This window comes from Rhincodon typus, chromosome 18, assembly GCF_021869965.1.
Source record: "Rhincodon typus isolate 14 chromosome 18, sRhiTyp1.1, whole genome shotgun sequence".
NCBI classification, from domain to species: Eukaryota; Metazoa; Chordata; class Chondrichthyes; order Orectolobiformes; family Rhincodontidae; genus Rhincodon; species Rhincodon typus.
Window position 1 is genome coordinate 42,453,066 of NC_063349.1, and position 16,536 is coordinate 42,469,601.

General features: G+C 38.3%; 1 protein-coding gene across 1 annotated transcript in view; it reads right to left on the reverse strand.

The window, feature by feature from the left end:
• Nucleotides 1–1,622: 1,622 nt before the first annotated feature.
• Nucleotides 1,623–16,536, reverse strand: part of frs2a (fibroblast growth factor receptor substrate 2a) — a 44,868-nt gene continuing 29,954 nt past the window's right edge. The window contains exons 3-7 of the mRNA XM_020529164.2: nucleotides 15,081–15,172; nucleotides 14,050–14,236; nucleotides 8,937–9,095; nucleotides 5,733–5,896; nucleotides 1,623–4,167 (exon numbers count right to left, since the gene is read on the reverse strand). Of these exons, the coding sequence (XP_020384753.1) occupies nucleotides 3,214–4,167; nucleotides 5,733–5,896; nucleotides 8,937–9,095; nucleotides 14,050–14,236; nucleotides 15,081–15,146 (1,530 nt within the window). The 5' untranslated portion in view covers nucleotides 15,147–15,172 and the 3' untranslated portion in view covers nucleotides 1,623–3,213. The remainder of the gene's footprint in view (nucleotides 4,168–5,732; nucleotides 5,897–8,936; nucleotides 9,096–14,049; nucleotides 14,237–15,080; nucleotides 15,173–16,536) is intronic.

Genomic DNA, 16,536 nt, shown 5'->3' on the forward strand with positions numbered 1-16,536 from the left:
TGATGCTGCTTGGCCTGCTGTGTTCATCCAGCCCTGCACTTTGTTGTCTCGGATTCTCCAGCATCTGCAGTTCCTATTATCCCAGAACAATGTTGTGTTTAACTGCCAGACATTTTCACATTATGATTACTTTTTCACTTTGCTCCCAGCTGACATTAGCAGTTTTGATGAAGTGCATGACTTGTCCTTGGATTCTAGCATGGAGCTTTTTCTTCTAGTCACTTTTAGTGCATCAGGACATCCAATTCTGACATTATTTGTCCTGGCAGCCCATCAATGCTAGATAAGTGGCATTCTGACCAAATTTAGCAGCCACGATGCTTTGCAGCAGGAAAGAAGGAAGGAGGGAAAAAAGGAAGATAAAATGACAAAAAGAAATTATGTGGAGAGTGTTGAAACTCATTACTCATGATTTACAGAAAGCTGAGAGAGTAGTCCATCACTCATCTACCTGGGTTGGAGTGATTGCCAAAACCCGGAGATGAAAGATCACCCCATTCTATCCAATTTCATCTTAGCTACCTCCCAGGTCTTTGATTTTAATTTTGTAAAATGTATGCCTACCTTTTTCCACAATACTATCACAAAACCAGTTTTACCAAGAGAATACCAATGAATCCATATCTTTTATGCTTCCTTTTTGAGAGGTCTTGGGGCGAAGGTGCAGGATTTAATCTTTCCAAAGGCCTCGAACACACTTTTAATGTCATCTTCTGACAGCTTCAGGTGAACTGACTTGACATAAACTCTCTGAAATGCTCTGACTTCCCCTGCAAGCTGGTCAATGATTGGTTCAGCTTGTGCTATGCTACTCTGCCTGCCAACCTTAATGTTTCTGGATGTTGATGCAGCGGATTAATTAGGTCATTAGCCACCCTGCCCCCAACTGGGAGGTGTGACAGTTAGTTATGTTATTTACTGCCCTCCCCACTAGACCATTGCCTCCCCCTGCCCCATCAGAGGTGCACTAGTTAGTTAGGGTACACCCCCACTCCTCACAGTGGAGTTGTTCAGGTGGTGCAAACAAGAACAGAAATTGGAGAAACTCAGGTCTGGCAGCATCTGTGGAGGGTAATTAGAGTCAGTGTTTCAAGTCCAGCCCTATTGGAGGGGGCGGGGGGTTCACTGGACTTGAAACATTTACTCCATTTTCTTTCTACAGATGCTGCCAGACCTGCTGAGTTTCTCCAGCTTTTTCTGTTTTTGTTTGTTTCAAATCTTCAGCATCCACAATTGTTTTCTTACATCATTAAAATGGTAGGTTACCTAGTTAGTGAGGTACCCTTCCCTTTCCTAGGGTAAAGTCAATGGGTTACAGAGTTAGACAGGTACCCTCCTGCCCTTCCCACGGTTGAGGTGGTGGGTTAATGAATTAGCTAGGTATCCTCCAGCAAGCCCCCACTGCCCAGCTGCAGAGGTGGGTTGGCTAGTCAGTTAGGTACCCTTCATCCCCCTTCCTGGAGTTGAGGCAGCGGGTTATGTCGTTCAGATTTGCTCGCCGTGTGTCCTAGCTTGGTAATGATGGCTTTAATCAGTCTCCACTATATTGCCTCCCTCTTACCCATTGAGGGGCAGCTTTCCACAATAGAAATAAATGTGAATAATGTGTCCAGAGACAGTTGTTATTCAGCACAAAAAAAGTTTATTAATCATACACTGTTAAGTACAATGCTCATTTTGCAAGATGCAGCTTATTCCACAGGGAATTTCCAAGAGCCATTAAACACCGAAGCTCTGGGCAGCTGCCAGATACATAAACCATGATTTGTTTAAAAAAATTTGGCGTTACTTAAAAACTAGAGGACTGATGTAAACCAAGTAATGTGTTGCAGTTACAAATGTTTGTAAAATCATCATTCTCATGCTACAAAAAGTATTGGCACTTTTGACATTTGACAACCTCAGGCACAAAATATATGGGCATTCCTTGAAACCAACAATTTTGGCAAACAATATCTGTACCTGAAATGCAAACAATATAATATGGTAACTTCTAACTAATTTTTTGTTTGGCGTACATCTCATACTCAGTTATGACAAAGAGCAATGCAAGAAAACATGGAATGTTTGCAACTCAAACACCAAAGGGGCTAAAATATATATAGAAAAATGTACAACAAAGTTAAGTATTGATGTGCGCCACTCTGAGCTTGTACTATTTTTTGTGTCCTATGTAAAAATAATTTTAAACTATTTTACTACTTTTATACAATCACTACATTTATGCAAGACTATCATTTTATAATGCTTGTTAGAAAAATTTACAGTATTGTACAATACAAAAATAGCCAAGCAACATTAAATGTAAGTTTTCATCCTTTAGTGTATTTTATAGTCTAGGAATGGAGGGTCTCTGTTTCTTCTTTGCAATTATTAAATGGCACCATCACTGACTAAAGGTTTAATATGACAAATTATAATCATGTCAAAAGTATTCTAATTTTCGGTTGGACAAAACCGCAATTTCATTTTCAGAATGTGATTCCATTCAACAAATTAGACCTGAATGAAACTAGTAAAAGAAAGTGAACTATTTGAAGCAAAAGGAGCAGCATTGATAGCAAGGTATTTTGAACATGATGGCTACAAGGCACAAACATGATGTTTAAATCTCGTTCAAAAACATCCTTTGAAACTAAGGATATACTGCATGATACATCCTCAGCAATGTTATATTACTGCCTGGTCAAAGTGATTAATGCACATTTATACATAGACTCTGGTGGCAAAATCAAGTTGTATATCAGCATCAGTTAAGGCTAATGAGACACATACCAATCTCAATAGAAACTGCAGAAAATAAATTTAGTTAGGTATGCCATTTGCCTGCAAAGAATACACATACCATATAAAAGATCTGTAAGATTGCTGGAAAAGCCCACAAAGTAGTAGACCTAAATATCTGCATTCATGTCATGTTCGTGGGAGCGGCATTTAATTCCAAGACAGTTGGAAGGAATTAGTACTGTAAAAGTTATCAGGTTCTAAAACCTAAGTTTAAACTGTAGAATGATAAGTCAAAAAGGGTGTTCTTATGGAGTTCCTGCTCTGCATGAATTCCCTTTAAACTGGTATAGCATGTAAGGCTCAAAATACAATATTCCTATAACTTTTCCTTAATTAAGTCTATTAATTTGTCAAATTTTAGAAGAGAGAACTCAGTCTGTCTCTATTTAACAAAGGTGCAACTGAACAAAATAGTGCTTCCTTGGCTCACATTGGCAGGTCAGTACTATTATGCCTTGTTTTTCTTGCAGTTCCATCATCTCTTGGCAGTGCTTTCTGTAAGTTTGACATGGCAGCAGTCTTTTCTATGTCTATCATAGCATATAATTCTGTTCGCCTGGTTGGAGTCTGTGGAAGTGGAGTAGTGGGTGTTTTTGGAGTCTGTGGATTATCTGAATCACTACCACCTTCCAAGTCAACTTGGATGTAGTTCAGCTGCCTATGTTCAAGACTTGGTCGTCTTATATCAAAATTAAAAACACTTGGAGAACAATCCAGTTGTCGTAAAAAATCAACCTTGTGTACGTTAGGCTGAACAGTTACATTCTCTGTATTGACATAGTTGTGCATTTGATCAAGATTAGTGTGATAACCGTTTTGAGAAGGTGTCTTTGGTCCCAAACTATCTTCTTCATCTCTGCTTAGTTTCCGTACTTCCCACACTGGAGGCAAAGAAGGCAAGTTTTCATAATTCAAGAGTGCAGTCCTTCTCTGAGCAGAATTGTTTATATTCTGAGCATCTGTACCATTATTTGACGTCAGTCTACTCCGCCTGCCTCCTGAGGCATTGGAGATTGACAGGCCATTAAGATTTTCAAACCCTAGTTTATTAGTAGACGGTGCTTCTTTGCGCTCATCACTGTCGTAACCAGTGTCCCAATCAGTACAATTTGTGCCACTGCCACTTGTCTGTTCACTTCGAAGGGCTTCCTGTCTCTCCTTTTCCATTTGTTGCATTTGGACAGGAGTTGGTCCCAAAACAAACTTAACCCCTTCAGGTTCAAAGACAACTTGTGGGTTTCTCTCTTCCACTGAACAGCAATGATCTCCTGGTTCTCTGTAGACATCACCATTTAAGGGCTGGAGTTCCACTGATGTTTGCCCAGTGGATCTGTTTTTCAGTTCTTCATGTACACCAGAGGTATTGACGTATGTATGGACCTGTGGATAGATGCAACACAAAGACATAAAGAACCATGTTGAAAGAACCATATTAAAAGTATGAACCCTACCCGGAGAAAAAAAACACCAAAATTAGAGTGATAATGTCTTCATACTCAAGTACAGCTCGTCCCGGGGTTACGAATGGGTTCTGTTCTTATCATTGTGCGCAATTTGGAACACAATACAGTACTGTATAAAATAGCTGTTTGTAAGTACGAGCAAACATTCGCATGTGGGATCTTTAAAGTTAATGTTAATACACCCCTGTATGTGATCTTGATCGTAAGCACTGGCATTGGTAAGTCGAATGTTCATAAGTCGTGGACTGCCTGTAAATGTTTCTTCAGATAATATGGTTTGAAATTAGTAGCAATTATGCAAAAATGTCAGTGTTCATCATTACTCCCCTGAAATTGACTGAAACTTCTGAAGACTGTAGTTAAATGCAGAAATCTGCATGTTGTCAGCGACTTTATGCTTTCCCAGAGGATTCACTATTGGGGTCCACCCAGAATGAACCAGGTAGAAATCACTGATCAGATAAAAGGTTTGCTCTTTTAAACTACGAGTCAAATGAGAAGTAACTAGGTTTTTAGATAGCGTATGAAGTTCATAATCACTGTTGAATAGCCTCACTGTCGCAGACAAAACAATTTTATACTTGTTGAATGTCAAGTTTTCGGCATTTTTATAAAATAATACAAGTTTCCTCATGACAATTCAGATTCCCTTTAAACCACACGTATATTTCAATTATTTATTTCACTCTCTGCAGAAACCCAAGACCCGGAGTCACATTCAAAGAGATTTGGAAAGGTGACATCTTTGCCACAGAGCTGGGCAGCTTTCTTCACGGCTATTAGAGGGTGCTTTTGCTTAGCCAAAGACCACTAAATCTAGACATTTTTTTCAGCATGAAGTACAAGACATATCCTATTTTCAAGAGCTTTCTGTTCTGCAGATCTGAAGAATTAACTTGAATCTTTAATATCCTGACTTTCTTCCTTGAACAATTTTAGAAAAAGCCAAATGTTATCCAAGAACTTAAGAAATAGGAGCACTAGGTGGTTCTGCCCTTTGAACCAGGTATCCTATTTAATGAGATCATGGCTGGTCTTCTACTTCAATCCCATTTTCCTGCACTTGTAGGATTGTACTGCTTGACAATTTTAATATGCAGAAATTGACCAATCCCGGTCTTGAACATCTTAAGTGACTGAACCTCCTCTGCCCTCAGGGGCAGAGAATTCCAAACATTCACCACTCTCCAAGCGGAAAGATTTCTCCTCATGTCAGACATAAATAGTCTAGCCCTTAATGAGACTTTGTCCCCTGATTCTAAACTCCCAGCCAGGGGAAATCCTTCATTCACCACCTCAATCCCTATAAGAATTTCTATGTTTGAATGAGATCATCTCTCATTCTTTGAAACTCCACATTTTTTTTCACAAATATTATGCATTTGTAAAAGCAAAGTTTGCTAGCTCCTTGCATCGATATGCAAACACATTTTTTTCTTACCTATAAAATTATTTCAGGGTAAAATGTCACACTGTTCGTACCTGTTCCTCTGAAAGAATCAGAGGGTGAGTTGACTCCTCATCCAATGAGGGCAGACGTGCACTACCTACAGATGGATGTCGTGTTGAAGGGTGAGAAGAGCCATCTCCAAATGATGGGTACCGAGGATATCCATTTGGTAAACTTGGTTGAACAAAACCTGGAGCTGTAAGGAATGAAATACAAATAATTGTAGAAAATATTGTATGCTTATTCAAATTACATTTTTACAGTATAAAACTTAACTTTAAAAAAATCCTGAAATATGTATGCCCTATGGAAGCTTTCACTTTTAAATGTGGCCCGTCACAAGCATGAGTCCTCTAACTTCAGAAGTGATGTAGAAACCTGCAGATTCGAAGTACTGATTCCTAAGTTTACCAAGGATCTTCCACTGAATTAAAGTAGCCAACTGGGGGAACGTCCATGGACGCTCACCACCACTTTATCAGAAATTTGACAGTATCAAAATTCAGCTCAGCCTGATGAAAGAGAAAGCAGCAAGAAGTCTGGTTAAATCAATATTTGCATCAGCACAGCTAAATGCAAAAAAGTATCATAGGCAGCTTTTGATAATTATAACCACCAAAGTCTCGCAAATTACAAAGATTTTTAGAAAACTACAGGAGCAAACAATTCTTGTTTCATGGTTATTTTTTATTTTGATATTCATGCCCAGATTTAAAGTGGTTAGTGTATCCTGATTAATATTAAAGTGTCTTCAACGATGAGAAAATGTTCAAAAATTTCCAGTGACTGCTGTTTCCTAGGTTCACCCAAGCAGACTGTACACCTTGATCCTTCAATCTTCTCTCTAATATACTCATGTAGTCCCTTATTAAGGGTGCTACACCACATCCTGTTTGCCTATCCTTAAAAGAATAATAACCTTAAACATTCAGTTTCCAATCTTGATCACCCTGTAGATACTTTTTTGTAATGTTAATTAAATCATTACTTCAATTTGTGCTTTCAAATCATCAACCTTGTTGTGAATGCTGTGTGTATTCAGATAAAGTACATTTAAACCCACCTTTTTAATATTATTCTGCTCCCATTTAATATTTGCCTTTGCTTAGCTGGCATCAAATTAAGCTAACTACTATCTCCTATTACCAGTTCTACTGCGCTCCAAACAGAGCTCCCTCAGATTCCCATCCCTTGCCAATCTTATTTAAATCCTCCCCAAAGCAGCAGCAAATCTCCCTTTGACTTACTCTAATAAGATTTAATCCACCCCACCTGCCCCAGAATCGGTGAGAAATTTGATACCCTCCATCCTATAATTCTTACACCCTGTGTTGAAATGTTCAATTTTTCTACTCCTATGCTCACTAGCATGTGAGACAAAGTAATGTTGAGATTACAGCTTCTTGGGTCCTACTTGGTAACCTCCTCCCTAAATCTTTAAAGTCTGCTTTTGAGCCTCAACCTCCTACTAGCTACTGTCATTGATATCAACGCAAACCACAATCTCTGGCTGTTCATTATTAACCAAGAGAACGTCCTGCAGCTGCTTCACAACATCCTTGACCCTGACATCAGCCAGCCAACATAACATCCTGGAATCATGGCTACGCGTGAACAGCTACCTAGACCCGAGCTCGAGAACATTCTTGCTAAACTTCTCCACACTCAACCTCCTTCCCATCCTGTAAGATACTCCTAAAACTTACTTCAGTGATGAAGCATCAGATAATTTCTCTTAATATCTTTTTACATGGTTTGCTGTCAACACACCTATGAAACATCTAGGAGTGTTTTGCTATGTTAAGTGCAGTATCAGAATACAACCTGTAGTAATGGAAAGCAATGGCCTTTAGAATGAGAGGATTTGAGTGCAGGAGCAGGGATGGGTCACTGCAATTGTACAGGGCCTTAGTGAGAGTACACCCCTGGAGCATTGTGTCAGTTTTAGTCTCTTTATCTGGCTATGGAGGGAGTGCAACAAAGGTTTACCTAAATCTGAGACGGATTGATTTTTGCAAGATAGTTACATCAGGGAGCATAGAGCCAAGGTGTGTGGATGAAATTAGGACCTGGATTAGCCATTAGCTCATTGAATGTGAAGCAGGCTCAAAACATTGACTGGCTTCCTCCCATAGGCAACTTGCAACACAGTTGAATGTAACATATTTGATGGATAAACTAGACCATTTTGTATGTTGATATGAACTAGCTCAGTGCTTTCTGGGCTTATTCATTAAAGAGAAAGGGTGTCCTACAACTTGGTTAATTTTGAAGCCTCTGTTTCAGATCTTACCATAAACATGACATCCTTGCTAACAATTCCATTTCTCATGACACTCTCTGTTTGATGCTGAGCCAACATGTTGAAATCCTACCCTACACCCTAAGCTAGCTGCTGAACTCATATTTTCTCCATCACATAATTTGGCTCCTGCCATTTCCAGAACACAACCTATTTCAGACCAATCCCTGCTAAGGCTGTCATTCATCCTACTGTCACCATCATAGTTGATTAAGCAATGGTCTCCTAGTTGGTGTCCTATCCTCTACTGCTCATATACTGCAGCTTCTGAAAAACTTTGCTGCCTAACGCTATCTTGTCGACTGTTCATTGCTGATTGACTTTTCTGAGTTGCATGTTTGCAGGAGAACTGAGGAATAAAAGCAAGTACTACAAATGCTGACGATCTGAAATTTAATTCAGGAAGCATCAATAGTATGACAAAATTAGCAACATTGTTGAGTCAAGAAGCCTATGACATTAGGTTTGTGACTAAAAGTTGTGAATTTTCAAGTTTACTGGCACAAACTTCAATCCAACAAAAAGAAATAGGTGCGGAACTGGACCATTTGGCCACCCGAGCCTACATTGTCAAGATCATGGCCTCAACTCCACTTTGTGATCAGCCTTCTATAATCCTTCACTCCTCTGTCAAAGAATTGTCTAAACTCAGCCTGCGTGTTTCAATAAGATCACCTCTCATTCTTCTACACTTCAATGACTGCATGTCCAATTTTACCCTATTTGGCATCTCTTCCTGGCTAGTTGATTTGTTATTTGTATTTTAATAATTGAACATTAACCTCCCAGCTGGATGCAATCACAGGAGAGAACATTTTGGCTTTGAATTACACGGAGGCTGATTTAATGGCTGGAGCATCTTTAGACTCTTGGCCTTCAAGGTGAAGCTGTTCGCTGACAAGTACATCTGAACAAAAATAGCAAGAATACTCACTGGTTGGTGTTCGTGGAGTTCTCGGAATATCCAATTCATTTTGTGGTTCATTTCTTTCTATAACCGGCTCTTCGACTACGCTTATACTGTTCGACTGCATGATATCTTGCAGCAAGTTGAAAATCTCTTCTGCTCGTGCACATTTGAAAGCAAAGATTCCTAAAGAACAATCGATAAACATTAAAGATCTAATATGCAAATGATACAAGACATTTTGAAAGATGTGTGATAACTTTGAGATATGCAATGTTATAAATTTTTTAAATTGACATTTTTACAAGTTTAATACAAGTACAAACTTATATATTGATTTTAACCTAAACAAAACATTGCAAGTTTTACAGCATCGTTCAAAATAAAGTTTGACACTGAGCCTCATAAAAAATAGAGAAGGAGAGGTGTTTGGTGCATATTCCAGAATTCAAAGCCAGACACCAAAGGCATTGGCAACAAAAAAGTGGAGCGATTAAAGTCAGGGATGCACTAGATCCACAATTAGATATGCACAAATATTTTGAGAGTTATGGTGCTGAAGTGGATGACAGGGATAGGGAAGGAACAAGGTGATACAGTGATTTGAAAACAAGGATGAAAATTGTTAAATCATGATGTTCATGTCAATGATGCACAAAACCTCCTCCCTCCCCTTTCCCCTAAAGATACTGAATCCATGTTGGAGTTACGGCCTCCAAGGTCTCTGCATTTCACCAAAGTGGCCATTATTCTTTCAAGACCTGACATCGAGAGCTGGCAGTTTATTCATCCTATGGGGTTCTCTGGCCAGGAACCATCATCATTTTTTCAGCAGACATCACTAGACAGAAGTCAGGAACAGTCCCACTCCCACCCCAGTGTCACCAAAGCAAATTAAAGCAATCCAGCTGAGAATCCATAACACAGGACAGACCATGAATCAAGTCTTTGTAGTCCATAAGGCTCAGCTATCTAATGGATAAACAATACACCACTGTAGAGAACCACATGTGGACTTTTATTGGTGCATTTAATAATTAACATAAAACACAGAACTAGGTCATAAGGGAAAAAAGTTGATAAATTGTCACAAAATTGGAAGAAAAAAAACCACAAATTCCATGATACTATGGAGAGACGGGGTTTGTGGTCAGTGCGTGGGCATTGCTGTTCATACAGATGTACAACTGACAGCCCATCTGAGAAATTACACACAGTAAAAGGCAGGCACTAATACTAGCCATCTCACCAGTATTGTGTCTCTTTGCAATGAACAGCAGAGGGAGCTTCACTTACCACTACACGTACAGAGAGAAACCCTGTAATGTCCACCTTTCCCAGCATTTTGATTTATCCTTCCATTGTAAGCATTAAGTCAGAGTTAACATTGTTAATTTAAGTATTAAATGCTAGAACTGATTATTTTCTTAAATACCAAGACTGAATCATGATTTTTATATGCAGAAAAAGTTTGATAAACTTTTGCCACAGAAACACCAATGAGCATTTGAATTCATGCAAGATGTTTATCCCTTGATGTTACTGAATGAAAAACACACTTTTTGCTAAAGGAGAACCAAATTGTGAAAATCAAACATCAAACTGTAGTTATATGTAGTTTCAGTTCTCCAAAATGCTTCAAGCTGGTTCATAAATAATGAAATAGAATTTAGAATTAGAGTTTGTCACATGTACTCAAGTATACGAGTACAGTGAAAAATTCACAATATCATCATTCCCAGCACCATCTTAGGTTTAAAGGTACATAGGTACAAAATCTTAAGCACAAAGTAGAAAGATAAAGATTTTCTCTCAATTAAATAAAAAGCTGTGTTTCCTTGAAAAAGGTTAACAAATGAAACAGAACACAGAAAAAATAAGTTCTTAATTACAAAATTAAGCTGCACATCTGTCAGAATCAACTGCAGCATCCCCGGACAAAACGTGTTCAAACAGCTGATAGACAAGAAACAGACATGACCACTCAAGATACTCTTGCATTTAAGTAAAACATAGAAACATTGATGTGCTGCTATAAGGCTTTGGTTTAATATGCTGAATTTCCTCATACACACAAACTAGAGTAGATTTGACGGAATAACTGACAAACCAAGATAAGGTTCAATTGTTCATTCAGTTATGAGACAGCACTACTCATGCAATCTTGACCTGTTAACAGTTCATCAAAAGATAAACAGTTTTTGACTTAGATAGATTACTGATCTAACTCCAATTATGACATCTCAAACATTTACTTCATATTGCATACAAGTTATTGGTCCAAATAGGTTGGGCACCTAACGTGCCAGCACAGCGTTTAAAAGTGTCTACTATCAAGAAGCTCCCAAAGGGAGTAGTGCTGGCACAACAGGGGGCAAACCTATTTGGACCAAATAGGTTTCCTTCATATGTACTAAAAAGGAAGAGGACAAAAAACCAACTTGTTTTTCATTAGATGTTACTAAACCAGGAAAAGCAGTAGAATAAAGTGAAGGACGTTTTAATCATGCTCCAATTAACATTAGTCTCATGATTAGCGTAACAGGGAAATAGATTAAAAATAAACTAGAGCATTGCTTAAAAAAAAGACATTTTAATTTAAATTTTACATGCATCAGGAGAATTCACAAAATTACAATTGCAAAGGGCTGGAAACAACGTTTTTATAGCAGATGACAGTGCACTGATTGGCAGAGGTATTGTCATGAAAATGCATTAATTGGATAACAATTATCATATTCTGTCAAATTTAAATTTAAACTGGGGAGATCGACTAATTTGCCAAGGCATGTGCCCAAGAATGAGCCAGAGAATGTCTGCTGCCTATTTCGTCACGTTAAAACAGGCAGTGTTTACATGTTATTTTTCCTCTGCAAAGAACTGTTTGCAAGTGTGCCACTCTGATAATCACATCTACAAGTTGGCCAATCTGAAAACAAACCAGAACAACCAATCTAAAGAAAATATTTATTGCAACAGTGTAAAAATAACTTAATTGGTAGTACATAACCTATAAAATGTTACTTAATTCAAGGTGATAGGTTGTGTTGGCTTTGTACTATTACTCGTAAAAAAGGTAAACTCACCATAGTCCTAGAAGACCACAGGCTGCTCTCTCGTAAGAGAGCAAGTGCGTGAGGTTAGGGGATGGGGGACAGAAGAGAGAGACGGTGGGGGGAGAAGAGAGAGAGAGCGCACAAGAGGCTAGAGAGAATGATGACTGGTGGTAGTTTAATCTGAGGTCACAATGCCTCAAGCAGGGTTGAGAAGGTAGGACCTTCCCTGTAATCTCAAGCCCATATGGGAATTGAACCCATGCTAAATAACTATTTGCAAATTTCTTAATCACAAACACTTTCAATTAGAACACAAACTAATACTAATGTTCAGCCTAATCATTCCATAATTACTTCTTCCAGTGGTAGTATCGTAGTTTGCAAATGACACAATAAACCTTGTGCTTGAAGTGTGTTTATTCCTGCTATCCAATTTGCTAATCTTGGTGATTGGATTTCCAAAATCAACACAAAGATTCTACGTATAATTTTAAAATTGAGACTCGCTATACTTGTTTGTCCAGTTTCAATCATCCAGTCTTCAAGATGGAGTTCTTCACTCAATGTGCAGTGCCATGGAAAATACACTATTCACAATTTGAACATCCTCATTCATTGTTTAAGCTATACCCTTTGTCTTATGAAGTAAATCTACTGAATTTCTAACCTAAGGCTTCTCTACGTGAATAGTTTCACTGCCAACATTTGGCCTTACCATTAACAGCCATCTTTGCTGACCTGTCAATTTTAAAGGTACTGTGAAGGATAGAGATTATTCATGACTTGGACTTTTGAAAAACAGCCAAGCTCTCTCAAACAGTAAAATTAATGACTGGTTAACATAATTTTGATTCTACATTTAGAAAAGAATGTTGGCCAGAGAACTGGACAAACACCTTCTTCTTTGAATAATGTCATGGGAAACTTAATGATCTGCTACACCACCAAAATATGCAAATTACATTAAAGTTTAAACTATCAGAAGGACACCATCACCAGCAATCCCTCAGTGTTATTTTAATTGTGTTTAATTGCTGAATTAGAATTTAGACTAAGATAACTGGGGTGACGACCTTAGGGTGACATAACACATCACACATTTTCAGGAAGATTAAATATTGGAACAAAGTACATTTTAAATCAACATGAAATTATTAGGAACCTCTATCTTTTGCTCCTATAATTGTAATTACACAGCAATGTTCAAATCAAAATATCTTAAATAGCTCTCAGAATAGTTTTTAAATGCAATAATGGTTGGTAAAATTGAGTGAACTCAGATCAAGAAGTTCCTTAGTCTGTGCCGAGTTGGGTCATTGCAATAGGGCACCAAAGTAGCCCTCAACTTTTCTGATTTGGGAGGGGGAGGATTATTGCCAGGAACAAAAAAAAAGCAAGAGATCCAGCTTCTCATCATTATCAGTGGTCCTTGCTGAAAGTGCTGGTGTAGGACAATATCTTGATCATTTAAAAACAACATTTAAAGGAACCCAGTCTATGAAATAAATGACTATCATTATTTTAATGTATAAGATTCTTAGAAGTCTTGACAGGGTAGATGCGGAAAGGTTGTTTCCCGCTATGAGTGTGTCTAGGACCAGAGGGCATATGTCAAAAAAGGCACCAGATATTCATGACAGAGACAGGGAACAACATCATCTCTCAGAGGGTTGTGAATCAGTGCAATTCTTTACTACAGAGTGCTGTTGAGACTTAATCATTAAGTATATTCAAGGCTGAAAAAGATTTTTAATCTGCAAGGCAATCAAAGATTAAAGACAAGGCAGGAAAGCAGTTGAGAACTGTCAGATCAGCCATGGTCTCAGTGAATGGCAGAGCAGACTTGATTGGCTGAACTGCCAATTTGTGCTGCTACATATTATGGCCTTACAACCAAAACAACGAGTGCGAGAAGGCTGTTAAAACTGTGTCTCTGTGTGTGTGTCTGTGTCTACTATATACACAAGAGCAGCTCCAACTGAATTCAAAATAAGGCAACTCCTTAAAGCAAAGCATAATTGTGAATACAAATTCTAAGAGAGTCAGTCATTCTTCTAAATCCAGTTAACAAGTGGCTGACATACCTTGCCCAGTTTGACATCTTCGGCCACTTTCAAAAGAGAAGAGGTTAGAATCATAGCCATAACGACGCAGGCAGAGGTAAGGCCATTTCACAGGATCTCTCTTCCGTGTATGTAAAATCAATTCTGTATCTGTAAGTTCCATTATACCAGAACCCAGCTCATTACCATCATCATCCACGTTAATCACCTGTGGAAAAAATACAGTTTAAACGTTAGAGTTTTATGAACTAAATGCCACTTGTACAATAAAACATGCTCCAAAATATCAAACATTTGCGTCAATCCCAACTCCATGGAAAAAGACTTTGTTTTTGGACTTGGGCGTCATGATACTTAACTCAATCGAAAAACAACAGTTGCAATCCAAAGATTCATATAATGTGGTTTCTGGATCTCCATTAGCATGGGCAATGCTACACTGTTAAAAACAGGGACCCTATTTATGCTAGAGAGTTAGAAAATACTGGTGAAGGTCAGAATCCTAGATATACCCTGATTATGCTTCTAACTAATACTGAAGTCTCTGATTTTGTTTTTCTTTAACTCTATTTGTAACATTTTCTCTTGGTTGCAGCTTTTGCAGAGTTTTTCAAATAGTAACCAACTACAAGTAGTTTATGTAGAGCATTGTGATGCTCAACTTCACAACTTCAGACATAACAATAGTTAACAAATCTTTTCAGAACAAATTTTCAGGGGTGAATAACAAAGATGTTCCAAATACATATGAACTTGTTTCAGAGGGAAAGAAACATACATACATATGCACATAAAAGATTGTAAGCTTAAAACATAGATAATACAGTGTGGAGCTGGAGGAACACAGCCAGCCAGGCAGCATCAGAGGAGCAGGGAAGCTGACACTTTGAGTTGGGACCCTTGTTCATTTTCTGAAGGATCCCGACCCGAAACGTCAGCTTTCCTGCTCCTCTGATGCTGCCTGGCCTGCTGTGTTCCTCCAGCTCCACATTGTGTTATCTCTGACTCCTGCATCAGCAGTTCTTAATATCTCCAAGCTTAAAACAGATTACCTTAAATTTTGCTAGATGGTCATCTGGGACAGTGTCTTTATCTGGACAGCTACAAGAGCTACCCATGACTTCTTCAGAAGACCGCCTGATCTCTGAAATGAAAACATTTGAACATTACTTATTTTCAAGTAAAAACAATAAGTGTTTTCCATTTACATGACTGATTTTTGGGGAAACATCAGGGAACATTTTCAAAAGAGAAAGATCAAATTTTACTATTCTACATTTTTTTTATGTTTAACTCTGCTCAGTTAGATTATGTTTTGTCTCCACAGATGCTGCCAGACCTGCTAAGTTTCTCGAGAAATTTCTGAATTGGTTTCAGATCTTCAGCATCCACAGTTTTTCATTTTATTTTAGGTTTAAATTGTTTTGCTTACAGTGTAAAAGGACGAAATGGACGAATAGTCATATTATTGTCAGATAAAAAACTGGTTTAATGCCAATATCAGGAGAACAAAGAATTAAAGTCCAGTCTTCCCCCATCTCATCCATGAATCCCACAGCATTTCAAAAGTAACTGAAAGAATGAGTTCAAGATTGCTATGGCCATTACACATATAGCTGTTGTTTCTAAATTAAAAACTAAAATATCACAACATAGGCCAAGTTTAAGCAATTTACCAAATAGGTGGTTGATAGCTACGGAAAGGTTCCCAGAAATGACGACTTGAGTTTTGTGGTGATCAAGGTAGTATATTAGCACAGATGGAGAATTGGCTAACTAATAAAAGACAATGTTGGATAAATGGCTCATTTTCAGGATGGTAACATGTAACTAGTGGAGTGTTACAGAGATCAGTGCTGAGGCCACAATTACCTACAATATATATTAATAACTCGGCTGACAGAAGTAAATGCACTATCACCAAGATTTTGGATGACGCAAAAATAGGTAAGAAGGCAATTGGTTAGGCTGACAAAATTTCTGCAGAGGGATATATACAAGTTAAGTGAGTGGATATAATCTTGGCAGATGGAATATAATGTAGGAAAATGTGAGCTTATGCACTTTGGCAGGAAGAGGAGGGGAGCTGAATGTTATTTAAATAGAGGAAGATTGTAGAAAGCTGCAGCACAGAGGGATTTGGAGGCCTTCATGATTAAATCACAAACAGATAACACACATTCAGCAGGTAATAGGGAAGGCAAATTGAATGTTGACTTTTATTTCAAAGGGAATGAAGTATAAAAATAGGGAATTCTTGAGGTTGGTTGGCTTGCTGAGCTGGTTTGTTGTTTTGCAGACGTTTCGTTACCGTGCTTGGTAACATCCTCAGTGCAGCCTCCGATGAAGCATCGGTGTGTTTTCTCGCCTGGTTTTTAAACTCTGGGGTCCATTGAGATGGATTGCCTCACTTGCAGTTTTCTTTCATAGTGGAATGTATATGGGGTCGAGTTCAATGTGTTTATTAATAGCATGCTTCGTGGAGTGCCACGCTTCCAGGAATTCTCA